The 23,387-nt window shown below is 39.0% G+C and overlaps 1 protein-coding gene across 2 annotated transcripts in view; it reads right to left on the bottom strand.

Moving 5' to 3' along the window:
• MPZL2 (myelin protein zero like 2) overlaps nt 1-22,518 on the bottom strand; it is an 88,993-nt gene extending 66,475 nt beyond the window's left edge. For both annotated transcript variants that reach the window (XM_053691292.1, XM_053691293.1), the window contains exons 1-2: nt 22,431-22,518; nt 19,250-19,404 (exon numbers count right to left, since the gene is read on the bottom strand). In XM_053691292.1, the coding sequence (XP_053547267.1) occupies nt 19,250-19,404; nt 22,431-22,470 (195 nt within the window). In that variant the 5' untranslated portion in view covers nt 22,471-22,518. The remainder of the gene's footprint in view (nt 1-19,249; nt 19,405-22,430) is intronic.
• Between the last annotated feature and the right edge of the window lie 869 nt (nt 22,519-23,387).

The following is a 23,387-nucleotide window of genomic DNA, read 5'->3' as shown; positions in this document are numbered from 1 at the left end:
TTTTAAACTTTCTTCATTTGAAATTCTGAAAAAGTGCTATTGTACTGTATTTTAATGTGCATTCGTGGATTATGAAATTCTTCTCATCCTTTAAGGCTAAACCTGGTACATATCTGTCCCTAATTGATTTCAGCAGATGACTGCAAAATAATACAGTTTATACTAACATAATAAATGTCTATGGCTAGCCTGGTTTTCTGCAGACCTGATTGGCTCCTCCAAATAAGACAAAAGGGAAATGTGGGCTATTGAAAACAATTGCAGCAAAAGAAATGTGTTTGTGTATGTTTGAAAATGTTTAGGATTTAGCTGTTATTTTGTAGCAAGATTACAGAAATAAAGTGCCTAGTGTCCCTTTAAGAAAGAGCTTCAGTGAAATTATAACGTTCAGATTATTGATTGAAAAACTTGCTGTAGATAAATAACAGCTATCATGGATAAAGGAGCAATTTCCTTACTGTCACAAGAAGAATCTTTTACTAGTTTGCCGACAAGTAGCAATGAATACATGAGTCAGAAGCACTCGGTTACATTTATAATATTGTTTATATTATTATTCACATATTTATTACTGCTGTTAGTATGCAATACCTTTTGGGAAAATGTTATGCTTTTGCTGATATTTGCTTTTGTTTTATAGCTAGTATATGTTATTTGCTGATATTTAAAGGGACAGTTTACCCTTAATTTGTATCCCCTTCATTTATTCCAAATGATTCATTATACCCGCAGAGGTGTAGTAAATTGTTAACAAATAGCTCTATTACCTTTATATTGGCATTTGAAATAGCTGATTTTGGCTGTGGTATCTCGGCCTATACTGAAAGTCTCTGTACTTAAAGGGACAGTCAACCCAAAAATTACTTTAACTTATTTAGATTAGTTAACTAACTATCTTTACAGTAAACTGTAGCCAAATTTCCATCTAAATAAACTTGGGCAGAAAATAAACTTACTAGATCTCATCTGGCAGTTTGGAAATGGCCGCCTGACCCCTCCTTCTCTGACGTCTTGCACTAGTACAGGATCCTTTTCTCGAGTCTAGTAGTCTCGTCCCTGCGCGCTCCTGCAATTTCAGCTAACAGCTGTTCATACCCGGCCGGCACTCACTGCCTCTCATCCATGCTGTGTGCTGTGTGTTACAGAGACTGAGAGGCAGTGAATGCCGGGCAGGCAGCGATATGATGGTCTGAGATAATCTTGTAACCAGAATATTACGTTATTGATCTAACCACTTCTGCCCAGGAACAGTCTCTTCTTCAAAATCACTTTATTTCTTGTTGCATATTGTATATATTGGTGTCACTATTATCGTACTCTATTCCTGATATAATGTGTATACATTTACTGATTGTAAATACTAGTGCTACGGGTTGGCGCTTGTTTGATACATTTTGGTAAGTAGACAATTATTTGATCTTGCAATTAACAATTGCTGGTATCGATAGTAAACAATATCCCCATTCTTATATTTAGTAGGTTGCAAATACTTGTCCTTTTGGTGAGTAGACAATTATTGGATCTTGCAATGAACAATTGCTAATATCGATAGTAAACAATATCCCCATTCTTGTATTTAGTAGTTTGCAAATACTTGTCCTGCAGGGTAGCGCTTTGTACTATTGGACAATTAACCTACTAGTATAGAGAATAATGGATTGTACAATCTATATAGCAGAGTGTCATTCGATGTTGAAAGCTTGCATATACCTGCTGTGTTAAATGTAATTGCGCTCCACCGTTCACTTACGTTACATTATAAGATAACTTGTGTATGTTTAAAATACAGTTTATACAAACATGGTGATTCAATATTATGTAGGAGATATATATTTAACTATTCACATTCATGTCATTACCGGTATTTGGTATTGTTACCACATATTAATCTAAGTGGTTGGATCCTTCTATACCCTCCTTCTATGTAACACTCCAAACCGGAGGTTCTGCGATAGATATAACTGTTAACGCTTCACTAAATCAGTGGTTCCACCCCAATGCAAGGAGACTGATTCTCTTATATATCGAATCTTGTAACCAGAATATTACGTTATTATGGGACTCCATCGTTGTTGTATTTTTAACCAGGGGGGTTGTGTGGGACGATGGGGTCCCATATGTTGTTGTATTTTTAACTAATCTATCCGAGTTGAATGGAAAATGAACTATAATGATAATTTACGATATATAAGAGAATCAGTCTCCTTGCATTGGGGTGGAACCACAAACACCCAGTACAGTGCTAATGCCAGCCTCCTTTCTTTCTTTCTCTCTCTCTCTCTCTCTCTCTCTCTCACACACTCTGCCACTTTCACACACACACACACACAAACACACAGTACAGTGCTAATGCCAGCCTCCTTTCTCTCTCACACACACACACTCTGACACTTTCACTCACACACACATACACCATTCTAATGACAACCTCCCTTCTCTCTCTCACACTCACACACACACACTCTCACTCTGACACTTTAACTCACACACACATACAGTGCTAATGCCGGCCTCCTTTCTCAAATGCACATCCACACAGTGGTAATCCTACTCTCGCTTCACATACACAACACTAAAAATCAGAAGTCCCAATGTAATTGACATATATATAATGGAAGCCATGATCAGCTCTTCTTCACAATAACAATATATGTAGCAACTAAACGACACAACAAATAGAAGGTGCTCAATGGCACAATATCTCTCAGTTGTCATAAATCAACACAACACCAAAAATATTATTTCTACTCACAGACATTATGAACTAAGACAAGTGCGGCAGTCTGGAGAAATGTGCAGCCTCCCAGCTAGCTGTTACCCCAACTGACAAAGGTCTCTGCTTCTTCTACAAACTCCCAAATAGACCTTCCATGTTCTTTTGTCTGCTTAAAGGGACATTGTACATTACATTTTTCTTTGCATAAATGTTTTGTAGATGATCCATTTATATAGCCCATCTGTGAGTGTTTTTGTTAAAATGTATAGTTTTGCATAACCAAGCCCCAAAGGTTTAGATGTATACTGATGTCTACAGATTCCTGAGGCTTATGTTGGTATTATCTGTCTTTTTATATGAGTGTCTGCTGTTCCTGCTTTCCCAGCCCCTTTAAGTGGGTGTCTCAGCCTAAGCTCATCAACAATACTAAACTGGGAGCTTCTAAGTATGTTTTAAAAAGGTTTTATAATAGATTTTTAGATCAGTCTCTGTGCATATTATTCTTTATAGAAGTGTCTGTTATATTCACTTATATGAAAATTGGTGTATGCAGTCCCTTTAATAGCAAGCAGACATAAAGGGATATGAAACTCAAAATATTTATTTCATGATTCATATATAGCATGCAATTTTAAACAACTTTCTAATTTACTTCAATTGTATATGTTCTTCATTCTCTTAGTATCTTTCTTTGAAAAGCAGGGACGTATGCTTAGGAGCCGGATCATTTCTGGAACACTATGTGGCAGCAATTTTGCAAGAATGTTATCCACTTGCAAGACCACTAGATGGCAGCACTATTTCCTGCACATAGTGCTTCAGATGTCTATCTAGATGTCTCTTCAACAAAGAATATCATGGGAACAAAGCAAATTTGATAATAGAAGCAAATTGGAAACTTTTTTTTAAAATGGTATGTTCTGTCTGAATCACAAAGAATGTTTTTGGGTTTCAAATCCCTTTTCTCTTGTAAGGTGTATCCAGTCCACGGATCATCCATTACTTGTGGGATATTCTCCTTCCCAACAGGAAGTTGCAAGAGAATCACCCACAGCAGAGCTGCTATATAGCTCCTCCCCTAACTGCCATATCCAGTCATTCTCTTGCAACTCTCAACATAGCTGGAGGTAGTAAGAGGAAAGTGGTGTAATATAGTTAGTTTTTTCTTCAATCAAAAGTTTATTGTTTTTAAATGGTACCGGAGTTGTACTATTTTATCTCAGGCAGCATTTAGAAGAAGAATCTGCCTGCGTTTTTCTATGATCTTAGCAGAAGTAACTAAGATCCACTGCTGTTCTCACATATGCCTGAGGAGTGAGGTAACTTCAGAGGGAGAATGGCGTGCTTGAGAACCTCCGTGTATTGCTTGGGGAGGTGTTAGCTGCTCTGAATGACTGTGACACAATTGCAGTGCCAGAGAAATTGTGTAGACTGGATAAATACTATGCAGTGCCGGTGTGTACTGATGTTTTTCCAATACCTAAAAGGTTTACATAAATTATTAATAAGGAGTGGGATATACCTGGTGTGCCGTTTCCCCCCCCCTCCTATTTTTAGAAAAATGTTTCCAATAGACGCCACCACACGGGACTTATGGCAGACGGTTCCTAAGGTGGAGGGAGCAGTTTCTACTTTAGCAAAGCGTACCACTATCCCTGTCGAGGACAGTTGTGCTTTTTCAGATCAAATGGATAAAAAATTAGAAGGTTACCTTAAGAAAATGTTTATTCAACAAGGTTTTATCCTGCAGCCCCTTGCATGCATTGCGCCTGTCACTGCTGCTGCTTCTGGTTTGAGTCTCTGGAAGAGGCCTTTCAGACAGCTACTCCATTGACTGAAATTATTGACAAGCTTAGAACACTTAAGCTAGCTAATTCTTTTGTTTCTGATGCCATTGTTCATTTGACTAAACTAACGGCTAAGAATTCTGGATTCGCCATCCAGGCGTGTAGGGCGCTATGGCTTAAATCTTGGTCAGCTGACGTCACTTCAAAGTCTAAATTACTTAACATTCCCTTCAAGGGGCAGACCCTATTCGGGCCTGGTTTGAAGGAAATTATTGCTGACATTACTGGAGGTAAGGGTCATGCCCTTCCTCAGGACAGGGCCAAATCAAAGGCCAAACAGTCTAATTTTCGTGCCTTTCGAAACTTCAAGGCAGGTGCAGCATCAACTTCCTCTGCTACAAGACAAGAGGGAACTTTTGCTCAATCCAAGCCGGGCTGGAAACCTAACCAGTCCTGGAACAAGGGCAAGCAGGCCAGAAAGCCTGCTGCTGCCTCTAAGACAGCATGAAGGAACGGCCCCCTATCCGGTAACGGATCTAGTAGGGGGCAGACTTTCTCTCTTCGCCCAGGTGTGGGCAAGAGATGTTCAAGATCCCTGGACGTTGGAGATCATATCTCAGGGATATCTTCTGGACTTCAAAGCTTCCCCCCCTCAAGGGAGATTTCACCTTTCGAGATTATCTGTAAACCAGATAAAGAAAGAGGCATTCTTACGCTGTGTGCAAGACCTCCTAATTATGGGAGTGATCTGTCCAGTTCCACGGACGGAACAGGGACAGGGTTTTTATTCGAATCTGTTTGTGGTTCCCAAAAAAGAGGGAACCTTCAGACCCATTTTGGATCTAAATATCTTAAACAAATTCCTCAGAATCCATCGTTCAAAATGGAAACTATTCGGACCATCCTACCTATGATCCAGAAGGGTCAATACATGACCACAGTGGATTTGAAGGATGCTTACCTTCACATACCGATTCACAAAGATCATCATCGGTTCCTAAGGTTTGCCTTTCTGGACAGGCATTCCCAATTTGTGGCTCTTCCCTTCGGGTTAGCTACAGCTCCAAGAATCCTTACAAAGGTTCTGGGATCGCTTCTGGTGGTTCTAAGACCGCAAGGTATATCAGTGGCCCCTTATCTGGACGACATCCTGATACAGGCGTCAAGCTTTCAGATTGCCAAGTCACATACGGACATAGTTCTGGCATTTCTCAGGTCACATGGGTGGAAGGTGAACAAGGAAAAAAAGAGTTCTCTATCCCCACTCACAAGAGTCTCCTTCCTAGGGACTCTGATAGATTCTGTAGAAATGAAGATTTACCTGACAGAGTCCAGGTTATCAAAGCTTCTAAAATCTTGCCGTGTTCTTCATTCTATTCCGCGCCCTTCGGTGGCTCAGTGTATGGAAGTAATCGGCTTAATGGTAGCGGCGATGGACATAGTGCCATTTGCGCGCCTACATCTCAGACCGCTGCAACTATGCATGCTCAGTCAGTGGAATGGGGATTACACAGATTTGTCCCCTCTGCTAAATCTGGATCAAGAGACCAGAGATTCTCTTCTCTGGTGGCTATCTCGGGTCCATCTGTCCAAAGGTATGACCTTTCGCAGGCCAGATTGGACAATTGTAACAACAGATGCCAGCCTTCTAGGTTGGGGTGCAGTCTGGAATTCCCTGAAGGCTCAGGGATCGTGGACTCAGGAGGAGAAACTCCTCCCAATAAATATTCTGGAGTTAAGAGCAATATTCAATGCTCTTTTAGCTTGGCCTCAGTTAGCAACCCTGAGGTTCATCAGATTTCAGTCAGACAACATCACGACTGTGGCTTACATCAACCATCAAGGGGGAACCAGGAGTTCCCTAGCGATGCTGGAAGTCTCCAAGATAATTCGCTGGGCAGAGACTCACTCTTGCCACCTATCAGCAATCCATATCCCAGGTGTAGAGAACTGGGATGCGGATTTTCTAAGTCGTCAGACTTTTCATCCGGGGGAGTGGGAACTCCATCTGGAGGTGTTTGCTCAATTGGTTCATCGTTGGGGCAAACCAGAACTGGATCTCATGGCGTCTCGCCAGAACGCCAAACTTCCTTGTTACGGATCCAGGTCCAGGGACCCAGAAGTGGCACCGATAGATGCTCTAGCAGCGCCTTGGTTCTTCAACCTGGCTTATGTGTTTCCACCGTTTCCTCTGCTCCCTCGACTGATTGCCAAAATCAAACAGGAGAGAGCATCGGTGATCTTGATAGCGCCTGCGTGGCCACGCAGGACCTGGTATGCAGACCTAGTGGACATGTCATCCTTTCCACCATGGACCCTGCCTCTGAGACAAGACCTTCTACTACAAGGTCCTTTCAATCATCCGAATCTAATTTCTCTGAGACTGACTGCATGGAGATTGAACGCTTGATTTTATCAAAGCGTGGCTTCTCCGAGTCAGTCATTGATACCCTAATACAGGCACAAAAGCCTGTCACCAGGAAAATCTACCATAAGATATGGCGTAAATACCTTTATTGGTGTGAATCCAAGAATTACTCATGGAGTAAGGTTAGGATTCCTAGGATATTGTCCTTTCTCCAAGAGGGTTTGGAAAAATTATCAGCTAGTTCTTTAAAGGGACAGATTTCTGCTCTGTCTATTCTTTTGCACAAGCGTCTGGCTGAAGTTCCAGACGTTCAAGCTTTTTGTCAGGCTTTGGTTAGAATCAAGCCTGTGTTTAAACCTGTTGCTCCCCCATGGAGCTTAAACTTGGTTCTTAAAGTTCTTCAAGGGGTTCCGTTTGAACCCCTTCATTCCATTGATATTAAACTTTTGTCTTGGAAAGTTCTGTTTTTGATGGCTATTTCCTCGGCTCGGAGAGTCTCTGAGTTATCTGCCTTACAATGTGATTCTCCTTATCTGATTTTCCATTCAGATAAAGTAGTTCTGCGTACAAAACCTGGGTTTTTACCTAAGGTAGTTTCTAACAAGAATATCAATCAAGAGATTGTTGTTCCATCATTGTGTCCTAATCCTTCTTCAAAGAAGGAACGTCTTTTACATAATCTGGACGTGGTCCATGCTTTGAAGTTTTACTTACAAGCTACTAAAGATTTTCGCCAAAGATCTACACTGTTTGTTGTTTACTCTGGACAGAGGAGAGGTCAAAAAGCTTCAGCAACCTCTCTTTCTTTTTGGCTTCGGAGCGTAATACGCTTAGCCTATGAGACTGCTGGACAGCAGCCCCTTAAAGGATTACAGCTCATTCTACTAGAGCTGTGACTTCCACCTGGGCCTTTAAAAATGAGGCTTCTGTTGAACAGATTTGCAAGGCGGCGACTTGGTCTTCGCTTCATACCTTTTCAAAATTTTACAAATTTGATACTTTTGCTTCTTCGGAGGCTATTTTTGGGAGAAAGGTTCTACAGGCAGTGGTTCCTTCCGTTTAAGTTCCTGCCTTGTCCCTCCCTTCATCCGTGTACTTTAGCTTTGGTATTGGTATCCCACAAGTAATGGATGATCCGTGGACTGGATACACCTTACAGGAGAAAACATAATTTATGCTTACCTGATAAATTTATTTCTCTTGTGGTGTATCCAGTCCACGGCCCGCCCTGTCCTTTTAAGGCAGGTCTAAATTTTAATTTAAACTAGAGTCACCACTGCACCCTATGGTTTCTCCTTTCTCGGCTTGTTTCGGTCAAATGACTGGATATGGCAGTTAGGGGAGGAGCTATATAGCAGCTCTGCTGTGGGTGATCCTCTTGCAACTTCCTGTTGGGAAGGAGAATATCCCACAAGTAATGGATGATCCGTGGACTGGATACACCACAAGAGAAATAAATTTATCAGGTAAGCATAAATTATGTTTTTATATAAATAAATATAAATTATAATATATATACATATTTATATAAATACAGTAAATGCTCACCGTCTATACAAAAGAGCATTCTAGAAGTGCACCAGAGACAATTTTATTAAAACAATGTTGCAAAAGTAATCTACAAATTGTTTCTCAGTGTACTAATTGTTTCCTTAGGCAGTATAAATTTACTAAAACCCATAAACTGAAATTACCTTGAGTGGTTACAATCCACTAATAGAGTACACTCATCTTTGTAAAAACATAGGGCTACCAACATCCTACATCATCATGAAAATATAATCACTAGTCAAGATGCAACCAATCAAAAAAAGTAGTCTGGAACCCACCAAAAATACTAGAAATGTGATATTGGTGAAGTCCTTTACACAGAGAAACGCACATACTAGTAAAGCTACTCTCCCTTCTATTTCACACATATATACACAAACGCACATACTAGTAAAGCTACTCTCCCTTCTATTTCACACATATATACACAAACGCACATACTAGTAAAGCTACTCTCCCTTCTATTTCACACAAATATACACAAACGCACATACTAGTAAAGCTACTCTCCCTTCTATTTCACACATATATACACAAACGCACATATTAGTGAAGCTACTCTCCCTTCTATTTCACACATATATACACAAACGCACATACTAGTAAAGCTACGCTCCCTTCTATTTCACACATATATACACAAACGCACATACTAGTAAAGCTACTCTCCCTTCTATTTCACACATATACAGGTATACCTCACTTTACAGCACTTCGCTAATACATCGCTTTGTGGAGCTAAAGTTCAACATCAAAGGATTTTGAAACAGTGCTGTAATTGTCGGACTCGTAAGATTGCAAGAAAAGTGACTGTCACCATTTTGTTATTCACAGTTTACTGTTTACAGCATTATAGTGCAATCTGTGTCTCAGTATTGTAGTCTGCCAAATTTACTGCAGTAATTGTAACTATTTTACAGGTACAGTATTTATTGAATACTAATTGAATACTGTGCTGTGCTAGTGTTAAACTAAACGTAGCACTATTGCACCCCTAATATATGTTAGTTCATGTTAGTTCAAACATGTTTTCAAGCTTTTAAACACACTGGCAAGTAAAAAGAAAGCTAAAACTGCCTTGTTTCACTTTAAGGAGGTTTTCACTTTACAGTGGGGCTCCGGTCCCTAACCCGCTGTATGAGCGGGGTATACCTGTATACAAAAATGCACATACTAGTAAAGCTACTCTCCCTTCTCTTTCACACATATATACACAAACGCACATACTAGTAAAGCTACTCCCCCTTCTCTTTCACACATATATACACAAACGCACATACTAGTAAGGCTACTCTCCCTTCTCTTTCACACATATATACACAAACGCACATACTAGTAAAGCTACTCTCCCTTCTATTACACACATATATACACAAACGCACATACTAGTAAAGCTACTCTCCCTTCTATTTCACACATATATACACAAACGCACATACTAGTAAAGCTACTCTCCCTTCTCTTTCACAAATATATACACAAACACACATACAAGTAAAGTTACTCTCCCTTCTATTTCACCCATATATACACAAACGCACATACTAGTAAAGCTACTCTCCCTTCTATTTCACACATATATACACAAACGCACATACTAGTAAAGTTACTCTCCCTTCTATTTCACACATATATACACAAACGGACATACTAGTAAAGCTACTCTCCCTTCTATTTCACACATATATACACAAACGCACATACTAGTAAAGCTACTCTCCCTTCTATTTCACACATATATACACAAACGCACATACTAGTAAAGCTACTCTCCCTTCTATTTCACACATATATACACAAACGCACATACTAGTAAAGCTACTCTCCCTTCTCTTTCACACATATATACACAAACGCACATACTAGTAAAGCTACTCTCCCTTCTCTTTCACACATATATACACAAACGCACATACTAGTAAAGCTACTCTCCCTTCTCTTTCACACATATATACACAAACGCACATACTAGTAAAGCTACTCTCCCTTCTATTACACACATATATACACAAACGCACATACTAGTAAAGCTACTCTCCCTTCTATTTCACAAATATATACACAAACGCACATACTAGTAAAGCTACTCTCCCTTCTATTTCACCCATATATACACAAACACACATACTAGTAAAGCTACTCTCCCTTCTATTTCACCCATATATACACAAACGCACATACAAGTAAAGTTACTCTCCCTTCTATTTCACCCATATATACACAAACGCACATACTAGTAAAGTTACTCTCCCTTCTATTTCACACATATATACACAAACGGACATACTAGTAAAGCTACTCTCCCTTCTATTTCACACATATATACACAAACGCACATACTAGTAAAGCTACTCTCCCTTCTATTTCACACATATATACACAAACGCACATACTAGTAAAGCTACTCTCCCTTCTATTTCACACATATATACACAAACGCACATACTAGTAAAGCTACTCTCCCTTCTATTTCACACATATATACACAAACGCACATACTAGTAAAGTTACTTTCCCTTCTATTTCACACATATATACACACAAACACACATGGGGGTAGATTTAACAAGTCGAGCGGTCGGACATGATTTGCTGTAGTGAATCAAGTCCGCTTAACCTGGCTAAATACAGACAGCACACGCTGTCGGCATGTAATATTGCACAAGCATTTCTGGTGAAATGCTTGTGCAATGCTGCCCCATGCTCACTGGCGGCTAGCAGGGGCTGTCAATCATCTAGATCATATCGGATTGCGATGATTCAGTCCACCACAGTTAACTTCCAATTCAGGCGAACCTGAAACGATGGGGCTCTGAAGCAGCATCCACTGCTTAATAAATGGAACCCATGGTGATGATGCTAGTCTCATTACTCACACGGCTAATTCTAGCGCCTGTTCTGTCTCACACATATAAACACAGACACAGTTATAATACTAGACTTCCCCTCCCTCACATATACACACAGTAGCAATATGGGCCTCCCTTTGTCACACATATATACACAAACGCACATACTAGTAAAGCTACTCTCCCTTCTATTTCACACATATATACACAAACGCACATACTAGTAAAGCTACTCTCCCTTCTATTTCACACATACATACACAAACGCACATACTAATAAAGCTACTCTCCCTTCTATTTCACACATATATACACAAACGCACATACTAGTAAAGCTACTCTCCCTTCTCTTTCACACATATATACACAAACGCACACATACTAGTAAAGCTACTCTCCCTTCTCTTTCACACATATATACACAAACGCACATACTAGTAAAGCTACTCTCCCTTCTCTTTCACACATATATACACAAACGCACATACTAGTAAAGCTACTCTCCCTTCTCTTTCACACATATATACACAAACGCACATACTAGTAAAGCTACTCTCCCTTCTCTTTCACACATATATACACAAACGCACATACTAGTAAAGCTACTCTCCCTTCTCTTTCACACATATATACACAAACGCACATACTAGTAAAGCTACTCTCCCTTCTCTTTCACACATATATACACAAACGCACATACTAGTAAAGCTACTCTCCCTTCTCTTTCACACATATATACACAAACGCACATACTAGTAAAGCTACTCTCCCTTCTCTTTCACACATATATACACAAACGCACATACTAGTAAAGCTACTCTCCCTTCTCTTTCACACATATATACACAAACGCACATACTAGTAAAGCTACTCTCCCTTCTCTTTCACACATATATACACAAACGCACATACTAGTAAAGCTACTCTCCCTTCTATTACACAAATATATACACAAATGCACATACTAGTAAAGCTACTCTCCCTTCTATTACACAAATATATACACAAACGCACATACAAGTAAAGCTACACTCCCTTCTATTTCACAAATATATACACAAACGGACATACTAGTAAAGCTACTCTCCCTTCTCTTTCACACATATATACACAAAAGCACATACTAGTAAAGCTACTCTCCCTTCTATTTCACACACATACTAGTAAAGCTACTCTCCCTTCTCTTTCACACATACATACACAAATGCACATACTAGTAAAGCTACTCTCCCTTCTATTTCACCCACACATATATACACAAACGCACATACTAGCAAAGCTACTCTCCCTTCTCTTTCACACATATATACACAAACGCACATACTAGTAAAGCTACTCTCCCTTCTCTTTCACCCACACATATATACACAAACGCACATACTAGTAAAGCTACTCTCCCTTCTCTTTCACACATATATACACAAACGCACATACTAGTAAAGCTACTCTCCCTTCTCTTTCACACATATATACACAAACGCACATACTAGTAAAGCTACTCTCCCTTCTCTTTCACACATATATACACAAACGCACATACTAGTAAAGCTACTCTCCCTTCTCTTTCACACATATATACACAAACGCACATACTAGTAAAGCTACTCTCCCTTCTCTTTCACACATATATACACAAACGCACATACTAGTAAAGCTACTCTCCCTTCTCTTTCACACATATATACACAAACGCACATACTAGTAAAGCTACTCTCCCTTCTCTTTCACACATATATACACAAACGCACATACTAGTAAAGCTACTCTCCCTTCTCTTTCACACATATATACACAAACGCACATACTAGTAAAGCTACTCTCCCTTCTCTTTCACACATATATACACAAACGCACATACTAGTAAAGCTACTCTCCCTTCTCTTTCACACATATATACACAAACGCACATACTAGTAAAGCTACTCTCCCTTCTCTTTCACACATATATACACAAACGCACATACTAGTAAAGCTACTCTCCCTTCTCTTTCACACATATATACACAAACGCACATACTAGTAAAGCTACTCTCCCTTCTATTACACAAATATATACACAAACGCACATACTAGTAAAGCTACTCTCCCTTCTATTTCACACATATATACACAAACGCACATACTAGTAAAGCTACTCTCCCTTCTATTTCACACATATATACACAAACGCACATACTAGTAAAGCTACTCTCCCTTCTATTTCACACATATATACACAAACGCACATACTAGTAAAGCTACTCTCCCTTCTATTTCACACATATATACACAAACGCACATACTAGTAAAGCTACTCTCCCTTCTCTTTCACAAATATATACACAAACGCACCTACTAGTAAAGCTACTCTCCCTTCTATTTCACCCATATATACACAAACGCACCTACTAGTAAAGCTACTCTCCCTTCTATTTCACCCATATATACACAAACGCACATACTAGTAAAGCTACTCTCCCTTCTATTTCACCCATATATACACAAACGCACATACTAGTAAAGCTACTCTCCCTTCTATTTCACACATATATACACAAACACACATACTAGTAAAGCTACTCTCCATTCTATTTCACACATATATACACAAACGCACATACTAGTAAAGCTACTCTCCATTCTATTTCACACATATATACACAAACGCACATACTAGTAAAGCTACTCTCCCTTCTATTTCACCCATATATACACAAACGCACATACTAGTAAAGCTACTCTCCCTTCTCTTTCACAAATATATACACAAACACACATACTAGTAAAGCTACTCTCCATTCTATTTCACACATATATACACAAACGCACATACTAGTAAAGCTACTCTCCATTCTATTTCACACATATATACACAAACGCACATACTAGTAAAGCTACTCTCCCTTCTATTTCACCCATATATACACAAACGCACATACTAGTAAAGCTACTCTCCCTTCTCTTTCACAAATATATACACAAACGCACATACTAGTAAAGCTACTCTCCCTTCTATTTCACCCATATATACACAAACGCACATACTAGTAAAGCTACTCTCCCTTCTATTTCACACATATATACACAAACGCACATACTAGTAAAGCTACTCTCCCTTCTATTTCACACATATATACACAAACGCACATACTAGTAAAGCTACTCTCCATTCTATTTCACACATATATACACAAACGCACATACTAGTAAAGCTACTCTCCCTTCTCTTTCACAAATATATACACAAACGCACATACTAGTAAAGCTACTCTCCCTTCTATTTCACCCATATATACACAAACGCACATACTAGTAAAGCTACTCTCCCTTCTATTTCACACATATATACACAAACGCACATACTAGTAAAGCTACTCTCCCTTCTATTTCACACATATATACACAAACGCACATACTAGTAAAGCTACTCTCCCTTCTATTTCACAAATACATACACAAACGCACATACTAGTAAAGCTACTCTCCCTTCTATTTCACACATATATACACAAACGCACATACTAGTAAAGCTACTCTCCCTTCTATTTCACAAATACATACACAAACGCACATACTAGTAAAGCTACTCTCCCTTCTATTTCACACATATATACACAAACGCACATACTAGTAAAGCTACTCTCCCTTCTCTTTCACAAATATATACACAAACGCACCTACTAGTAAAGCTACTCTCCCTTCTATTTCACCCATATATACACAAACGCACCTACTAGTAAAGCTACTCTCCCTTCTATTTCACCCATATATACACAAACGCACATACTAGTAAAGCTACTCTCCCTTCTATTTCACACATATATACACAAACACACATACTAGTAAAGCTACTCTCCATTCTATTTCACACATATATACACAAACGCACATACTAGTAAAGCTACTCTCCCTTCTATTTCACACATATATACACAAACGCACATACTAGTAAAGCTACTCTCCCTTCTCTTTCACAAATATATACACAAACGCACATACTAGTAAAGCTACTCTCCCTTCTATTTCACCCATATATACACAAACGCACATACTAGTAAAGCTACTCTCCCTTCTATTTCACACATATATACACAAACGCACATACTATTAAAGCTACTCTCCATTCTATTTCACACATATATACACAAACGCACATACTAGTAAAGCTACTCTCCATTCTATTTCACACATATATACACAAACGCACATACTAGTAAAGTTACTCTCCCTTCTATTTCACACATATATACACAAAAGCACATACTAGTAACAAGTCGAGCGGACATGATTTGCTGTAGTGAATCAAGTCCGCTTAACCTTTTTAAATACAGGCAGCACACGCTGTCGGCATTTAACATTGCACAAGCATTTCTGGTGAAATGCTTGTGCAATGCCGCCCCATGCTCACTGGCGGCTAGCAGGGGCTGTCAATCATCTAGATCATATCGGATTGCGATGATTCAGTCCACCACAGTTAAGGAGCAGCAGTCTTATGACCACTGCTTCTTAACTTCCAATTCAGGCGAACCTGAAACGATGGGGCTCTGAAGCAGCACCCACTGCTTAATAAATGGAACCCATGGTGATGATGCTAGTCTCGTTACTCACACAGCTAATTCTAGCGCCTGTTCTGTCTCACACATATAAACACAGACACAGTTATAATACTAGACTTCCCCTCCCTCACATATACACACAGTAGCAATATGGGCCTCCCTTTGTCACACATATATACACACAGTAGCAATATGGGCCTCCCTTTGTCACACATATATACACACAGTAGCAATATGGGCCTCCCTTTGTCACACATATATACACACAGTGGTAATATGGGCCTCCCTTTGTCACACATATATACACACAGTGGTAATATGGGCCTCCCTTTGTCACACATATATACACACAGTAGCAATATGGGCCTCCCTTTGTCACACATATATACACACAGTAGCAATATGGGCCTCCCTTTGTCACACATATATACACACAGTGGAAATATGGGCTACCTTTGTCACACATATATACACACAGTGGTAATATGGGCCTCCCTTTGTCACACATATATACACACAGTGGTAATATGGGCCTCCCTTTGTCACACATATATACACACAGTGGTAATATGGGCTACCTTTGTCACACATATATACACACAGTGGTAATATGCGCCTCCCTTTGTCACACATATATACACACATTGGTAATATGGGCTACCTTTGTCACACATATATACACACAGTGGTAATATGGGCCTCCCTTTGTCACACATATATACACACAGTGGTAATATGGGCTACCTTCTTTCACACAGTGGTAATATGGGCTACATTTGTCACACATATATACACACAATGGTAATATGGGCTACCTTTGTCACACATATATATATACACAGTGGTAATATGGGCTACCTTTGTCACACATATATACACACACAGTGGTAATATGGGCTACGTTTGTCACACATATATACACACAGTGGTAATATGGGCCTCCCTTTGTCACACATATATATACACACAGTGGTAATATGGGCTACCTTCTTTCACACAGTGGTAATATGGGCTACCTTTGTCACACATATATGCACACAATGGTAATATGGGCTACCTTTGTCACACATATATACACACAGTGGTAATATGGGCCTCCCTTTGTCACACATATATACACACAGTGGTAATATGGGCTACCTTCTTTCACACAGTGGTAATATGGGCTACATTTGTCACACATATATACACACAATGGTAATATGGGCTACCTTTGTCACACATATATACACACACAGTGGTAATATGGGCTACGTTTGTCACACATATATACACACAGTGGTAATATGGGCTACCTTTGTCACATATATATATATACACACAATGGTAATATGGGCTACCTTTGTCACACATATATACACACAGTGGTAATATGGGCCTCCCTTTGTCACACATATATACACACAGTGGTAATATGGGCCTCCCTTTGTCACACATATATATACACAGTGGTAATATGGGCTACCTTTGTCACACATGTATACACACAGTGGTAATATGGGCTACCTTTGTCACACATGTATACACACAGTGGTAATATGGGCTACCTTTGTCACACATATATACACACACAGTAGTAATGCCAACCTTACAGACTCTCACACAATCTGACAAATATACATACACAAACGCACTGATCATTTCTCCCTCTCTTATTACACACTGATCAGACTCGGCATGTTGCAATACAGCCTGGTGTGTTCAGCATGCACAGACATGAACACAAGCCAGGACCTCTGCACGTGGTAAACCAAGGGTGGCACCTCTAGGAGCTCAAACTTGTCATGTGAAAAGGGAAAAAAACATGGCATATGAAGAGAAGATATACACATAACTCTAGAATTATAGAAAGTAGCAAGAACAGTCCCTTTAGGACTGTGATATCTGAACATCTAAATTGCACTAGTATTTTTATTTTAGTGGCAAACCTTGTGTAATATTGCCAAGAAATGTCTTAGTACTCAGTATTGGTAAACCTTGTGTAATATTGCCAATAAATGTCTTAGTACTCAGTATTGGTAAACCTTGTGTAATATTGCCAATAAATGTCTTAGTACTCAGTATTGGTAAACCTTGTGTAATATTGCCAATAAATGTCTTAGTGCTCAGTATTGGTAAACCTTGTGTAATATTGCCAATAAATGTCTTAGTACTCAGTATTGGTAAACCTTGTGTAATATTGCCAATAAATGTCTTAGTACTCAGTATTGGCAAACCTTGTGTAATATTGCCAATAAATGTCTTAGTACTCAGTATTGGTAAACCTTGTGTAATATTGCCAATAAATGTCTTAGTACTCAGTATTGGTAAACCTTGTGTAATATTGCCAATTAATGTCTTAGTACTCAGTATTGGCAAACCTTGTGTAATATTGCCAATAAATGTCTTAGTACTCAGTATTGGTAAACCTTGTGTAATATTGCCAATAAATGTCTTAGTGCTCAGTATTGGTAAACCTTGTGTAATATTGCCAATAAATGTCTTAGTACTCAGTATTGGCAAACCTTGTGTAATTTTGCCAATAAATGTCTTAGTACTCAGTATTGGTAAACCTTGTGTAATATTGCCAATAAATGTCTTAGTACTCAGTATTGGTAAACCTTGTGTAATATTGCCAATAAATGTCTTAGTACTCAGTATTGGTAAACCTTGTGTGTAATATTGCCAATAAATGTCTTAGTGCTCAGTATTGGTAAACCTTGTGTAATATTGCCAATCAATGTCTTAGTACTCAGTATTGGTAAACCTTGTGTAATATTGCCAATCAATGTCTTAGTACTCAGTATTGGTAAACCTTGTGTAATATTGCCAATAAATGTCTTAGTACTCCGTATCTATGTTATTATACTGTATTATAGCAAGAGCCCATCTGCTCTCACAAGCATATAAGGGGTGTTACATGAATCCACTAAGGATATTATACAATCTTAATCTTCTGGGACAGTTATACATTCTGATATTAATAAAACTGTATAAAGCCTGAACCATCCAGGACAGTGGGGGGGGGGGGTACATATGGCACAACTGCCCATGTGGCACTCATAAAAAAGCTAGTCTACCACCATACAGTTTGGTTTTATTGGCTGCAATTGTAGTAAAATTTATCTTATGAATCGCTGCTGGATGTCATTGCAATTGTTTAATGGATTTTTTTAGACAAAACAGTTTATGTCCCTCTCATTTAAAAAAAAATAGGTATCATGGGCACGTGAGATAACTTTTTTACAAGATTATACACACTCTCAATCTTAGCAAATCTAGTATAATCATCTCTAGAAAACCTGATGTGCCTAACATCTAGAATAGTGATAGTAAGTGAACCTGGCACCTCTAGGTCAGTAAATGACAACTCTAGGAAAGTAATTAGATCGTGTGGATAGCACCTCAAGGACGTTTGGTGAGCTAGAGACCACTTTGCCAGTTTATTAGTTGCTGTTACTTACGGATTCATCAGTACCCCCCCAGAGGGGTCGGAAGTACCACGACACAGTGACATCATCTCCCAACGGAGAATCTGATTTAAATGTGCACTTTAGCCGAGTATCAGTGCCATTCACAGCTTCTAATTCCTTGTGGGTGTACACTTCCACAGCAGAGCCTGGACAAAAAAGAGAGATGTGAGCAAGGGGGGGTAGATATAAAAGAGTACAGGTGTGTGGAGAGAAATGTAATATGAGGAGACATCAGGGTGTGAGAGAAAACAGATAAAGGGATAGAGAGGGTTAAGAGAGGTACAAATGGCTGATATGGGAGGGGCTTTATGGTAGAGAAAAGCCGCTAGTCAGATATCAGAGGGGTGAGGGAAATGGGAGAAGTGTAGATAGCAATAAAAGTGAGGGGATAAAGAAGTGAGCAGTGAGATATAAGAGCAAACAAATATAAAAAGCCTTGATAGAAAAAAGAAGGGTTCAGATTAGAGATACATCTGGGGTAGGAAGATGTGAGGGAGCTGATATAGTAAATGGAGGTATAATGGATATGAAGGGGCAGATATTAAAAGGTAAAGGAGGGTGTGGGGGGAAGTAGATAATAAAGGGGGAGAGACAGGAGAGTCCCAGGTATGAAGGGTCACAAGTGAGAGGTTTAGGGGGCGAGAGAAAGATATGTATGAGGCAGATACAGGAAGGTAGACTGAGGCCTGGCCAGAGTTACTCGTCTGATGGATGGAAACTGGGGGAAGAATGTGAGATACAAATGGTTATGGAAGAGAGAAGATTAAGAAGAAGATTAGAGGAGGAAAGTGAGAAGCAGTTAGGTGAGGGTGATAGCTGAGGAATAGAGGGGACAGGGTTGAAATTAATGGAACAGAAAGAACATTCTCTAATGCATATTATGAAGGCAGCTGTAGAAAACGTATAATATTTACTTGATGCTTTAAAATGTAAAGTCTAAATAATAGAATAGACCAATACAAGTTAGCTAATGGACCCCAGAGACTAAAATGTTATTTGTAGCCCTTAAAGAGACAGCCTATTCAAAATAAAGCTTCCATGATTCAGATAGGGCATACAATTTTAAACAACTTTCCAATTTACTTTTATCATAAAATTTGCTTTGTTCTCTTGGTATTCTTTGTTAAAATCTAGGTAGGCTCATATACTAATTTCGAAGCCCTTGAATGCCGCCTCTTATCTCAGTGCATTTTGACAGTTTTCTTTACAGCTAGATAGCACTGGTTCATGTGCGCCTTATAGATAACATTGTGCTCACACCCGTGGAGTTACCCATGAGTCAGCACTATTTGGCTAAAAATGCAAATCTGTCAAAAGAACTGAGATAAGAGAGCAGTCTGCAGAGGCTTAGATACAAGGTAATCACAGAGGTAAAACGTGTATTAATATAACCGTGTTGATTATACAAAACAGGGGAATGGGTAATAAAGGGATTATCTTTATTTTGAAACAATAAACATTCTGGAGTAGACTGTCCCTTTAATGATAACATGAAGTAAATCTTAACCATATGATTTCCCCTGCAATGGCACCAAATATATATTTTCTAACTGTCATCTCTGGGTTTCTGTCCTCTCTAGTTGGAGCACAGTGCGAGTAAAATGAGAGAAGCCATAAGAAAGTGACGTGACAGAGACAGGAGCAGGACTGGGTTAGCTGTCTGTAAGGTTACAAACACAATGAAATACATATCAGGTTTAGAGGTGGTGGTACAGAAACCAGGGGGTCACAGAGTGCTTGTTTTATTGTTAGGATATTTATATGATACAGCTGATTGTTACGTTACTGATACAGCTGATTGCTACGTTACTAATACAGCTGATTGCTACGTTACTGATACAGCTGATTGCTACGTTACTGATACAGCTGATTGCTACGTTACTGATACAGCTGATTGCTACGTTACTGATACAGCTGATTGTTATGTTACTTATACAGCTGATTGTTATGTTACTAATACAGCTGATTGCTACGTTACTAATACAGCTGATTGCTACGTTACTAATACAGCTGATTGCTACGTTACAGATACAGCTGATTGCTACGTTACTGATACAGCTGATTGCTACGTTACTGATACAGCTGATTGCTACGTTACTGATACAGCTGATTGCTACGTTACAGATACAGCTGATTGCTACGTTACTGATACAGCTGATTGCTATGTTACTGATACAGCTGATTGCTACGTTACAGATACAGCTGATTGCTACGTTACAGATACAGCTGATTGCTATGTTACTGATACAGCTGATTGCTACGTTACTGATACAGCTGATTGTTACGTTACTGATACAGCTGATTGCTACGTTACTGATACAGCTGATTGCTACGTTACTGATACAGCTGATTGCTATGTTACTGATACAGCTGATTGCTATGTTACTGATACAGCTGATTGTTATGTTACTGATACAGCTGATTGTTATGTTACTGATACAGCTGATTGCTATGTTACTGATACAGCTGATTGTTATGTTACTTATACAGCTGATTGTTATGTTACTGATACATCTGATTGCTATGTTACTGATACAGCTGATTGTTATGTTACTTATACAGCTGATTGTTATGTTACTTATACAGCTGATTGTTATGTTACTAATACAGCTGATTGCTATGTTACTGATACAGCTGATTGCTATGTTACTGATACAGCTGATTGTTATGTTACTTATACAGCTGATTGTTATGTTACTGATACAGCTGATTGCTATGTTACTGATACAGCTGATTGTTATGTTACTGATACAGCTGATTGCTATGTTACTGATACAGCTGATTGTTATGTTACTGATACAGCTGATTGTTATGTTACTTATACAGCTGATTGTTATGTTACTTATACAGCTGATTGTTATGTTACTGATACATCTGATTGCTATGTTACTGATACAGCTGATTGTTATGTTACTTATACAGCTGATTGTTATGTTACTTATACAGCTGATTGTTATGTTACTAATACAGCTGATTCTGCCTGTGTTACAGTCCTGCTGCAGTTCTAGCATTATTTTCATGTAGTGTCTCAATGACAGAGCCCAGCACACCTACTATATAAATCCGTCGTCCAAGACGAAAACACAGAAGATTACATAAGAATTCCTGCCAGTACCCCACATTTTGCACAAACTCCCTCCTCCTGGGGATTTAGTGCCCACAAACTCCTCACCTGTGGCAAACAGCAACGCCAGGACAATCAGCAATCCCATACTCCCTCTGCATGTGTGTCTGTGTGAGAATGTCTGAGTCAGCTCACAGGAGTGTCCTTACCTGCAGCTCTGGTTACACAGGGAGGAGACCTACCTTAACCCCTTCACTGCAAGACAGGTGTGACTGCAGGGAATGCAGCTGGCACATTACCAACAGTATAGTTCTCTCTTGTTTGTGTCACTGGGTCATACTCTCCATGTTTAATAGTTTTCTGCTGGCTATGTCAAAGTACTACATGAATTAACAGCCTCTTCTATGTTATTCTAAACCAGTGCAGCCCAAGTCATTTTTTACTGAAAACAAGCACCTTACTAGGCAATTAAATGTGTATTTGTACCAAATTGTGTAATCTTGTCATTTTTATCTTCGTGAATATGACTTCATTTTATTTTAAAACACTATCTTTAGGGTAAGTGTGAGTGCGCACACAAGTTTTTCAGGGGAGGGACTACAAATAAAATGCCCCAAGCACTTTTAAAGGGACAGTAAAGGTTGCGTTTAATGCTACATAATTATTCACTATGTAATATAAGGAAAGCCTTTCATGTGAAAACATTTTACAAAATACCTAATCTGAAGTCTAAAACTATATTTACCTCTTAAGTGAAGCCATCCTCTTCTGCGCGGCAGCTTTTTAAACCAGCGCGTCACAGGCTCAGTGTCTAATGACATTGTGCCCGATTGCGCTGTTCAACTACATGTAGCTGTTAACAAAACAGTGAATAAAGTAGATCCTGACATTTCAATATGAAGCACTAAAAAATGTATGGGGGGAGGCTTTTGTCCTCCTTGCTCCCTCTCTGGTTGGCTTTAAAGGGATACTAAACCCACATTTTTTCTTTCATTATTCGTATAGAGCGTGCAATTTTAAGCAACTTTCTAATTTACTCCTATGGTTATTTTTTATTCGTTCTTT

The sequence above is a fragment of the Bombina bombina genome, chromosome 8, assembly GCF_027579735.1.
Source record: "Bombina bombina isolate aBomBom1 chromosome 8, aBomBom1.pri, whole genome shotgun sequence".
Taxonomy (NCBI): Eukaryota; Metazoa; Chordata; class Amphibia; order Anura; family Bombinatoridae; genus Bombina; species Bombina bombina.
Note: the sequence above shows the minus strand (reverse complement) of the source record. Positions and strands in the feature narration are given on the sequence as shown.